General features: G+C 62.7%; 1 protein-coding gene across 1 annotated transcript; it reads left to right on the forward strand.

The window, feature by feature from the left end:
• Positions 1-3,146: 3,146 nt before the first annotated feature.
• Positions 3,147-10,688, forward strand: COMP (cartilage oligomeric matrix protein). Its single transcript, XM_007116939.3, has 19 exons — positions 3,147-3,225; positions 3,454-3,539; positions 3,956-4,007; positions 4,443-4,612; positions 5,306-5,443; positions 5,737-5,811; positions 5,915-6,073; positions 6,162-6,266; positions 6,355-6,462; positions 6,663-6,822; positions 7,365-7,483; positions 7,699-7,751; positions 7,852-8,033; positions 8,248-8,426; positions 8,554-8,602; positions 8,805-9,001; positions 9,499-9,671; positions 10,279-10,418; positions 10,501-10,688. Exons 1-19 carry the CDS (start codon positions 3,147-3,149, stop codon positions 10,545-10,547), a joined length of 2,271 nt encoding a protein of 756 aa, XP_007117001.2. The 3' UTR covers positions 10,548-10,688.
• Positions 10,689-11,787: the final 1,099 nt, after the last annotated feature.

The following is an 11,787-nucleotide window of genomic DNA, read 5'->3' on the forward strand; positions in this document are numbered from 1 at the left end:
CTGCCTTCCCGACATACTTTCTCTCTGGATTCACAGGGAGAGGCGGCTGGGGGAGCTGGGGGCGCCCACATGTCTCCTGGCCCAGCAGGACTCTGCCAGGAAGGGCTCAGGGGCCCCATCACACAGGCATCAGCCCCTCTGCCCCAGCCTGGCCAGGTTCCTGGAACCACTGGGTCCAGCATCATGGGAAGCGGGGCTGTTTGGGGCTCCAGCCAAGGGCTCAGGCCAGGAGGTCCTGGGTAGCAGAGTTTTCACATCTAATGAGGGGCCTGGGCTAGCATTTCTCGTCTGGAATCTGTGGCCAAGGGCAGAGAGTGGGTGGTATGAAGGCCTTAGGGGTCCTGCCTTCTCCTGTTTTAATCCTGGCTGTGTGACCTTGAGCTGTCTCATGCCCTCTCTGAGAGAAATGTGAATAAGAACGATCTGAGGTATAAGTGACATAGTGTATAAATTACAGATTATATAATGAGGCTAACACAGGAGGCAGACATGGGGCACGGGTTAGCTCATTCAATCCTCTCAACAGTGATCACTCCCACTTTCTAGGTGAGGAAACCAAGGCACAGAGAAGTCAAGCAACTTGCCTTAGGTCACACAGCAAGGCTATGCCCGGCTGACATTTGAACCCAGGCCATGTGGCTCCTGAGTCTGTCCTAAAGTACAGTGGTAGCAGGGGTTACTATTATTAATAGTAATTACATTACATTAATTATAAGGAAAAAAATTATAAGGAATAATAACAATGTTACACTAATCACGGCAGGTGCTCTTTGCAGGCCCAGAGGCCCCCAGGGTAGGAGGAACAGAACAAAACACAGACATTTCCAGTCCCCCGGGTGAGGCCATCCCAACTTTCTCTGCCAGAAATATTCTGTCAGGCATCCTAGAAGAATGTCACAAAGGCACCAGCCCCTAAGCCCTGCCCAAGAAGAGCAGGGAGGTCTTCCTGAAGGAGGGGGCACCAGAGCCAGATCTTGGAGGATGGAGGAAGGTGTTCGGGATGGTGGGGGACAGCAGGTACAAAGGCCGGAAGGACACCCTGAGTGAGTTATTGTGTAACGTGAGGCTGCCGAGGTGTGCGTGGGAGGAGGGGGCTGCTGCCTGGAAGGGGGATTTCAGGGCCGATGGGATCCAGGAGGCAGGAGCATGAAACCAGATTGCCCATGTCTCCAGGCCTCTGTTGTCTGATCTGCAGACTGGGGTATCTTAAGGGCCTCTGCCTTTGCCATTCCCTCTGGCTAGAATGTCCTTCCCCGCATCTCCTCATGGCCGGGCCGTGAACAAGGCCACGTGTGTCCAAGCCGCAGCCCCATGCCAAGCCTGTGGTGGGGGCCTGGCTTCCATGTGCCCTCGTCCCAGCTGCATGAGGCACACGCAAGCCCACAGCCCTTGCTGGAGCCATGGTTTTCCCAAGAATTCCAGCACCAGCTGGGAGCGGCCCCCAGGTGTGCCGGATGCCAAGGAAAACAGGAGGTGAGCTCATGGCCTTGCCACAGGCATCAGGGCACGGGCCTGTGGCACTTCACTGGAAGTGCCCAGGCTGGGAGCGGGTGTTCCTACCCAGCCTCCCCTCCAGAACCACCACTCCTCACTCACCCTCTGTGGCTCCCCATTGCCCTCAGAAGACAGCGCAAGCCTTGCCCCACTGGTATTACTTCTCCTGAGCCCCAAGATTTCTCTACCCTGAGATCAATCTGTCCATCAGACCAGGCTCATTTTTGCCTCAGGGCCTTTGCACATGCTGTTCCTCTACCTGGAATGCCTTTCCACCATCTCTTTATCTGGCCATGGCCTCCTCACCTTCCTGGTCCTAGCTCGGTGTTCCCTCCTCCTCTAAGAAGCCTGCCCAGACTCCCCCTGCCACCCCAAGCTGGGTCAGGCACCTTCTTGGAGCTCCCACTGCTGCCTGTGCACCCCCCACCACAGTCCTGGCCCCTTGGGATGATTACATGTAGCTGCTTCCTCACCAACCTGGGTTCCCCACGAGGGAGGGGCCCAGTCTGGCTTGTTCACTCTGTGTCCCCAGCGTCCTGCACAGGACATGGCACACAGTAGGTTCTCAATGCATGTTTGAGAATAATGAATGTGCCTGAAATTTCCCCACCTCCAAGCTCCACATGCTTCCCTCTGCCAGAACCGTCCTCACCTTTTTGTCTCTGCTGATCTGAGTCCTTTCCTTTAGGTTTCCTTGCCACCTCCTCCAGGAAGCCCTCAGTGACTTCCCTGCAACCTCCCATGAGAACAAATATGGCAATGAACCTACCCTGGCTTCATCCCTGCCCCTCACAGTGGCCCTAGGCTAGTCACTTCCCCTCTCTGGTCCTCAGTTTCCCTGCCTATAGAATAGAGGCTGCAAACGCTGGAGGGTAGGGGCAAAGAGGGTTAACTCCAGAAAACAGAGGCGTTTTGTAGCTTAAGAGCATGGCTGGGCTGGGAGGATTTTCCTGATTAGCAGTAATTTCTATTTTTATTACAGGCTGTTCCCACAGAGCTGGACTGGAGCTTGGATGGTACGGCAAAGTCTCGACAAACAGAAGCACAGGGCCTCCCCCGCTCAGATCTCCTCCAGAGCCCTTTAATTTGCTCACCCTCCTGCTGTGGAGGGACACACACACAGCCCAGTGCACAGATTGGGAGACTGAGTGGGCACCGGCCCCTGGGTGACCAGGCTGCCCCCCTCCCCTACTCACCAGCTAAAGAACCGCAGAGAGAGATCAGAAAGGGGTTGTGGGAGGAGGTGAGTCCTAACCTTTAGCCACTCTTGACTCCGTTTCCCCAAGTGTGAGCTGAGGGGAGCCACTGTGGTGATCACCTCGTTCCCAGCTCTGCCTGAGTCTTGGCACGCAACCATCGCTCAGATAAGCGAATGAGAGGGCTGGAGGGCGGTCCCGCTTGATTCCCTGCCCCACCAGCCCCGGCACAGGCCCCCCCCCCCGTGACTCAGTTTCCCCGCCGGATCCGGGTTCAGCCGCGCTGGGCGGGGCCTTGAACGCGGAGGCCAGCGCCGTCTATTTACCTTGAGGCTGGACGCTGGGCTGGGCCGCGGAGGGCCGTCCCCGGGGCCGGCCGCGCCGCCGGCATAAATAGACCGCGCGGGCCTCGTGGGCGGCAGAGAGCGAGCCGCTGTCCAGCTCCCCGCCGCAGTCATGGTCCTCACCGCCGCCCGCGTTCTCTTGCTCACCCTGGCTGCCCTCGGCGCATCGGGCCAGGGGCAGATCCCGCTGGGTAAGCCGCGCCTGACCCCCAAACGGACAGGACTCGCGGGAGGCCTGGGGTCGCGGCTTCTTGGGACTCGGGGACTGTTCTCCGGGCGTGCGGGGCGGAGAAAGCAGGCAGCGGGGCAGAGGCTCAGGAAATGGGGTGGGCGTCAGGGGTCCCTGCGGCGGCGGTGTGAGGGGTGGTGATGGGGGTCTCCGGTCCCCGACGCCCCACCAGCGCCCCCTGTCAGCGCAGGTGCAGACCTGGGTCCGCAGATGCTACGCGAACTACAGGAGACCAACGCGGCGCTGCAGGATGTGCGGGAACTGCTGCGGCAGCAGGTGCCTGCCGGGGTTGTGGGGACGGGGGTGCCGGGTTGGCACAGATAGTCTTGGAAGAGGGGTAGGGGGTCTCGGAGGTAGGGGAGTGGGGGGGGGGGTGAGAGGAGGACCGGAGAAGGGGATCCTGGTGGAGGTGAAGAGGGCCCAGAGTTATGGAAAAGAGGAAAAAGAGGGGTCCCAGGGACAGGGGGTTCCGCGGGAGAGGGGTAAGGATCCGTGAGGGGGGAAGGGAATCCCAGGGAAGGGAGAGAGGGGCTGGGAGAGTAGGGATCTCGGGGTAGGGAGTCCGTGGGGAGGGGGCCCGGGCCGAGTGGGTGGGTCTGCGGGAAGGGAGTTTGAGAGAGGCAGAGGGGAGACCCGACGGGGGAGGAGAGGGATGGACCCGCTGACCACACCCCATCCCCCTTGCACCAAAGGTCAAGGAGATCACGTTTCTGAAAAACACGGTGATGGAGTGTGACGCGTGCGGTGAGCGCAGCTGGGGCGGCAGAGACTGGGCGGCGGGGGAGCGAGAAGAGATGGGGAGACAGAGACAGAGAGCGAAGGACAGACCGGGAGGAAAAGAGACAGAGGAGAAGATGGAGGCTGACGGAGATGGAGAGATTGGATGAGGGATGGAGAGGGAGAAACAGGAAGAGGAGACAGAGACTATGGGAGGGGGAGACCCCAAAAGGGCCAGAAACCATGCGAGAGATGCTGGGAGGTGGAGAGTCGCGGAGGGAGAAGCAAAAAACGGCCGGGCGCAGAGATACAGATACTGGAGAGACCTGGCTGGCAGAGCGCTCAGTACGAGGCGGGGTCGCAGAACAACCAGGATCTCACCACGCCCTCAGGGGCCATCCCCCCCCCGCCAGGCTCCACCCCTGGACGTGGCCCTAACCATTCCCGCCCCACCCCCCGCAGGGATGCAACCCGCGCTCACCCCCAGACTGAGCGTGAGGCCCCTAAGCCAGTGCGCGCCCGGCTTCTGCTTCCCCGGCGTGGCTTGTACCGAGACAGCAAGCGGCGCGCGCTGCGGACCCTGCCCCGCAGGCTTCACCGGCAACGGCTCGCACTGCGCCGATGTCAACGAGGTGCGTCCGTCACCACCGCTCCGACGATCCCCCAACGCGTGACCCCACAGCTCCCCACCGCCCCGACGAACTCCTCACTCGCTGGGGGTGCTCTCCCGGAGAGCCCCCTCATCTCCAGGGGCGCAGGTCCAGACGACCTCCCCACCGCCGGGGAACACCCACCACTACCACCCCCCTCTCCACCTGGGATGCCCATCCCGACGACTTCCTCCGTAGCCGGTGACGTCCGCCCCGACGACTCCCCTACCGCCGGGAGTGGTCCTCCTCAACGACCCCCCTCACCGCCGGGAGCCGCCGACCCCAGCCACCCTTCCACCACCGGGGGGCTCCCGCCCCGACAGCCTCCTCACCGCCGGGCACGCACGCCCCGACGACCACTTCCCGCCTCCTCTGGGGACGCCCGCCCTCAAAATGTCTTCCCCCGCCCATGAGCACCCAGCCCACCGGGTCCCAGGAACAGATCCCCTCAGCCACGCCCTGTTCCCTGCCTGGTCTTGCCCCTTCCCACATCAAGGCAAAGCCGTGTGTGACCCCTGGGACAGTGGCCTCTGCCCCACATGGCACTCCCCCCACCCCCAGGAGCTAGCCGATGGCCCTTGAACTTTACAAGCCCAATAAGCCCTGAGGCGCCTCTCTCGGGGAGGCCCAGCTACACGTCCGTCCTCTGACCCTCCGGGGCCCTTCCTCCCCCAGTGCAACGCCCATCCCTGCTTCCCCCACGTCCGCTGCATCAACACCAGTCCGGGCTTCCGCTGCGAGGCTTGCCCACCGGGGTACAGCGGCCCCACCCACGAGGGCGTGGGGCTGGCCTTCGCCAAGGCCAACAAGCAGGTGAGGGCCGTGGGGGGTTGGGGTGGGGAGCCAGGAGGAGCATTTTGGGGTGGGAGGCATTTTGTTGAGTAAACTCGACCTCCAGCCTCGCAGCCTTTTCCTGCCTCGCTCCAGCGTGAGGGCATAAGGACCAGAGTCTGGGGAATAGAGGAAATTAAGGGTCCACGTCAGGGATGGTCGGGGTTGGAGGCAAGATGTAGGGGAGAGGTAGGATTCAGAGGAGACGTGAACCGGGTGGGAGGTCTGGGGGTATCTGCGTGGGAGCAGTGACCTCTGCCCTCCCTCCCACCCAGGTTTGCACGGACATTAACGAGTGTGAGACCATGCAGCATAACTGCATCCCCAACTCCGTATGCGTCAATACCCTGGTAAGGCCTGGGAGGAGAGGGGAAGGACTGAGAGATGGAGGATGGGACGCGAAGTGTCAGGCAGGGGGTGGCGGGGTGCTGACCTCCTGTGGCCCGGGCTCAGGGCTCCTTCCAGTGCGGCCCGTGCCAGCCCGGCTTCGTGGGAGACCAGGCATCAGGCTGCCGTCGGCGCGCACAGCGCTTCTGCCCCGACGGCACGCCCAGCCCGTGCCACGAGAAGGCCGACTGCGTCCTGGAGCGTGATGGGTCGCGATCCTGCGTGGTGAGTGCGAGCGGGCCAAAGAGGGGCGTACGATGAGGGTCCGGGGGTGGGGCCACGCCGGAGCACCCACTCACTCCCCCACCCGCAGTGCGGCGTCGGCTGGGCTGGCAACGGGCTCTTCTGCGGCAGCGACACAGACTTGGACGGCTTTCCCGACGAGAAGCTGAGCTGCTCAGAGCGCCAGTGCCGAAAGGTGGGCGGGGTCTGAAGGGCGTGGCCTGGTATGAGGGTGGGCGGGGCTCCCTAGCCGCCCCCCTCATGCCCGCCGCGCCCACCCCTAGGACAACTGCGTGACGGTGCCCAACTCAGGGCAGGAGGACGTGGATCGCGACGGCATCGGAGACGCCTGCGACCCGGATGCCGACGGGGACGGCGTCCTCAACGAGAAGGTGGGGCAAAAGCGGGGGCCTAGGCGAGACCAGATGGGGGCTTGGCTCGAGTGAGGGGTGTAGCCTTAGAGGCTGATCTCGCGGGTCCCAGAGGGTTAGGGGGTTCCCGGCAGAGGAGGCGGGGCCTCGGAGATGGACAGTCTGGGGAGTGACATTTGCCTCTCTAGGCCTGACTACTCCCAACCGGCCCTGACCTCTAGGACAACTGCCCACTGGTGCGGAACCCAGACCAGCGCAATGCGGACGGCGACAAGTGGGGCGATGCATGCGACAACTGCCGGTCCCAGAAGAACGACGATCAGAGGGACACAGATAACGACGGCCGAGGCGACGCCTGCGACGACGACATAGACGGCGACCGTGAGCTCTGTGGCAGGGGGGAGAGGAGAGGGAAGGGCGGCCACCAAGGGGCGGGGCTTGGGTGGGGGCGGCCTCGGCCTCCTTTGGAAGCCGGAGGGGGTATGCTCGCCTAGGGCTCCAGGGACCGTGGACCATGCTCCGGCGGGCAGCAAAATGCAAGCTGGGATATGATGCCGAGGAGAAAAGGAAGGAACTTTTGGAGGAGGGGAAGGTGGTCCCTGTGTTAGATGCTGCAGGGAGGAAATAAGAGGACAGAGACGTGAGCCTGGGGTTTAGGGCTGAGGAGGTACCATTTTTACGTCTGGGCAGGGACTCGAGGTGGTGCATTCACAGAGCTAGTCCCCTCACCACCGTCCATTCATTTAGTCTCTAGGAGGCTGGCGACTGGGCACGAATACTTGGTTTAACTTTATAGTTATTGGGAGCCAAAGATGGGGTGGGACTCTGTCCCAAGCTAGCCCCAGGTCTGCACCTGCCCTGCTGAAGTGAGCCTGGCCCCGTCCTAATCTTGGGATCTCGTTCTGTCCTTCTGCTTCCCGCAGGGGTCCGCAACACGGTGGACAACTGCCCCACGGTGCCCAACTCAGACCAGAAAGACAGTGATGGCGATGGTGTAGGGGATGTCTGTGACAACTGTCCTCAGAAGAGCAACGCAGACCAGGTGAGGGCAGGCCAGACCCCAGCTGGGTCAGACTCCTGGGGTAAGCCCCAGGCTGATTAACAAGACTCCAGCCCAGTCCGAGTAGCCTGGGGTGGGGTTGGGGGGGATGTTCCTCCACGTCAGGAAGGACTTGGCTCTGGAACTGGGGGTGGGCGGGAGGCTTCTGAATTCTTCTGCCCTGATTATGGACATCTACATCCTTCCCCCGCCCACAGAGGGATGTGGACCACGACTTTGTGGGAGATGCTTGTGACAGCGACCAAGACCAGTAAGGAGGACATCTGGGGCTGAGGTGGGCACCCAGGGTGGGCAGCCCTTGATCCAGCTTTCTGGGGTCTCATTGTCTGTGCCCCACCCACCCACTCTAGGGATGGGGATGGGCACCAGGACTCGCGGGACAACTGCCCCACAGTGCCCAACAGCGCCCAGCAGGACTCAGACCACGATGGCCAGGGTGACGCCTGCGACGACGATGATGACAACGACGGGGTCCCCGACAGTCGGGACAACTGCCGCCTGGTGCCCAACCCGGGCCAGGAAGACGTGGACCGTAAGGCAGGGTGCAGGGCCTGTGGTGGGGACAGGGCAACGGTGGAGCCACTAGGGTGAGATCTGGGGTGGGCATGGTGGAGCCGGTGGCACGTGTGAGCGGAGCTGGAGACATGGTGTGGGCAGGGCCGGTAGCCTGTGTGGGCGTGGCCAGGCCTGGGGCGGGGCCTGGAGCTGATTCTACTACGGTGGGGGGGCCTCCCATCTCCTCTCAGGGGACGGCGTGGGCGACGCGTGCCAGGGGGACTTTGATGCAGACAAGGTGGTGGACAAGATCGATGTGTGTCCGGAGAACGCTGAGGTCACCCTCACCGACTTCCGGGCCTTCCAGACGGTCGTGCTGGACCCCGAAGGCGACGCCCAGATAGACCCTAACTGGGTGGTGCTCAACCAGGTGCGGGCGGGGCCCAGGCGGGAGGTGGGGGGAGCCCAGGACCGCCACAGCGGGTCCTAAGCTAGGGGCGGGGAGCCTAGGGCCCACACGGCTGGCCTGAGGCCCTTCTTCCTTTGAACCCCACCAGGGGATGGAGATCGTGCAGACGATGAACAGCGACCCTGGCCTGGGTGTGGGTGAGACATGGGGAGGGGCCAGGCCGTTCAGGGGGCGGGGCTAGAGGAGAGGTGGGACGGGGCGGGCCTGGACTCAGGAAAGGCGGGGCCAGGTTGGGTGGTCTGGGCTCAGGGGTCGGGCGTTCTGGACTCTGGAGGGGCGGGGCCGGGGGCGGATCTGGGCCCCGGTGCGGCAGGGGCTAGCGTCCCTTCCTCTCCCCAGGTTACACGGCCTTCAATGGCGTGGACTTCGAAGGCACGTTCCACGTGAACACGGTCACGGATGACGACTACGCGGGTTTCATCTTTGGCTACCAGGACAGCTCCAGCTTCTATGTGGTCATGTGGAAGCAAATGGAGCAGACATACTGGCAGGCAAACCCCTTCCGTGCAGTGGCGGAGCCTGGCATCCAGCTCAAGGTGCTGGGCCCTACCTGAACTCTTGGTCTCAGCGCCAACTCGGAGGCCCCAAACCCTCCCACAGATCCCCAAAGCCTTACAGCCCCCGGCCTCATTCTGTGGACCTCGAAGTCTTTCTACCTAGTTCCTCCCACAGGCCCTCAAACACTCCCCCAGGATCCCCCAATCTTTCTGTGGGCCCCAAAACCCTCTCACAGAGCCCCAAACTTTCCCTCAGGTTCCAAATCCCCCTGCAGGCCCCATAGACCCCAGTATTTCACTGAAACACTAGAATTCCCCAAGTCCTCTAGACTCGAGTTTATCCCACAAACCATTGCTGCCCCTACAGCCTGCCTGCAAAGCTCCATGTGGCCCCCAAGGCTTCCTCGTGGGTCTCCCATCCAGGCATACTGGGGGCCCCCACCACTCCTCTATGACTCACAGCTCCTTGCCTGTCTGGGGGCTCTGGTGGCCTGTGTGGTCTCTGACCCCCGCTCCCCTGTTCTCCGGTGTGGCAGGCCGTGAAGTCCTCCACAGGCCCTGGGGAGCAGCTTCGGAATGCACTGTGGCACACGGGGGACACAAAGTCACAGGTGCGGCTGCTGTGGAAGGACCCCCGCAACGTGGGCTGGAAGGACAAGACGTCCTACCGCTGGTTCCTGCAGCACCGGCCCCAAGTGGGCTACATCAGGTGGGAACCCGCCCTCCGGAGTCCCTGCTCTATCCTGGCTCTTGAGGGAAGCGGGGAGTGCTTCAGGGGGCCTCAGTCCCCTCATCTGTAAAATGGAAATAATACAGGCAGTTAGAAATAACTGTCTGGCCCCGGGGCATGATACCCCTCCCAGGACAGGGTGAGGGGCCAGGCCGTGCAGAAAGCTGCTCAGGGGGCAGGGCCAGAGGAGAGGTGGTACATGGGGGAGCCTGGACTCAGAAAAGGCGGGGCCGGTTTGGGTGGTCTGGGCTCAAGGGTCCGGTGGTTCTGGACTCTGCACACAGCAGTAGGTGGGGTCTCACTCACTCCTGGTTTCTCAATCCCCACTCTGCGCTGCCAGGAAGTCCAGGCACTATGCTTAGCACCTACTGTGTGCAGGGCTCTAGATATCCATCCTCTCACACAGGGAAACTGAGGCTCAGGTCAGGAGCCCCCTCTGCCCTGAGCATGGCCCAGGCAGGGAGACATATGGCCCCCTCTCCTAGAGAGGAGGGGGCCTAGCTCATGCGGCAGGATGCTGAAGCTCTGAGAGGGGAGGAGGCACCTGGCCCAGGGCCCCGAATCACAGTCCCTTCCTTCCCTGCAGAGTGAGGTTCTACGAGGGCCCGGAGCTGGTTGCGGACAGCAATGTGGTCCTGGACACGACCATGCGGGGAGGCCGCTTGGGAGTCTTCTGCTTCTCCCAGGAGAACATCATCTGGGCCAACCTGCGCTACCGCTGCAATGGTAAGAGGACCCTGTTGGGGAAGGTGTGCAGTCCGTACCGCCCAGCCTCACCCCCCCTCACCTGCTCACCCTCTCTCCACAGACACCATCCCCGAGGACTACGAGGTCCAGAGGCTGGTGCAGGCCTAGGGACACAGGTGGGGACCCGCCACTGGACGACGGCCACCCTCAGGGCTGCACTCACTGTGGGAGGCCATCAGCACCCGGCCCCAAGAGGCAGCTGGCCTGGTGGGGAGGGAGAGGGGCTCAGAGAGGACAAAATAAAGTGTGTGTGTGGCGGAGCAGCCGGCTGTGGTCTCTGCCGCGGGGGGATGGCAGGGTCGAGCCTCTGAGGGGAGGCCAGGGACCCCAAACTCAGGCCTTGGGAGAGTTGGGGGCCTGCCACTGACTCCCCCCGTGACTGGCTGGGGCCCTAGGAGCCTGACTAGGAGTGTCCGGCCCTGCTGCATCGACTCACTCCCCTGGGGCGTCTGCCCCAGGATCCTGGGCTGTGTGTGTGAGGGGCTCACGCCTGCGTGTCTGTGTGTCCGTGTGTGTGTGTGTGTGTGTGTGTGTGTGTGTGTGTGTGGCCCCTGTGTGGCTCCTGCCTGGTGCACCTGCAACCCCCACAGTTCATCCTCCAGAGGGGAGAAGAGGGCAGGAAAAAAGGGGAGGAGGCAGAGATGAAAACACTGGATTTTTATTACGTTTCATTACAAAGGATGCAAAGGTACACAGACGATAGCGTCCACGCCAGAGAGGATGGGCAGGGGCCGGCCGAGTGCGCCCTGAGCGCCCGCCCCCGCCCGCCATGGGCACCCACGCGTGCGGCCCACGGGACATCTACAGCACAATGTACATGCTGGGGGTGGGGGCAGAGCCAGCCTGGGGGAAAGAGGGACATGAGTGGGACAGGGCTTGGACTGGCGGGTTTGCATATATCAGTGGTGCCACCCAGTCCCTGGAGGGGCAGGGGCAGTTTCCAATGGAGGGCATGGCGGGGTCAGTGGACCTTGACTGCCAAAGCCCTCCCCTCCGGAGTCTGGTGGCAAATGCCACAGCCGTGTCCCCTTGTCCCCGGTTGGCAGGAGGTCAGAAATGACAGGCTGGGCATCGATTACCCCCAAATTCCACAACCCTGCAAGATGGGGGCAACCCAAGTGTCACTGGCTCCTCGGGACAGGGTGTCGGGCAGCGGCCAGTGGGGCAGAGAGAGAGGGAGCTGTCTGGAACCAGCCCCTGCTGTCCAGCCCCTGCCTGGGATGAGCCCGGGGCCCTGAGACCCGTGGGCCTGAGCTAATGACAAGAGGGAACTGAGGCCCGGGTCACAAGGGTCTTGTCTGCCCCCCGGCGCCTTCAGGAGTACCCCAGTGCCCAGGCCTGGGGGTGC

The sequence above is a fragment of the Physeter macrocephalus genome, chromosome 2 (assembly GCF_002837175.3).
Source record: "Physeter macrocephalus isolate SW-GA chromosome 2, ASM283717v5, whole genome shotgun sequence".
Taxonomy (NCBI): domain Eukaryota; kingdom Metazoa; phylum Chordata; class Mammalia; order Artiodactyla; family Physeteridae; genus Physeter; species Physeter macrocephalus.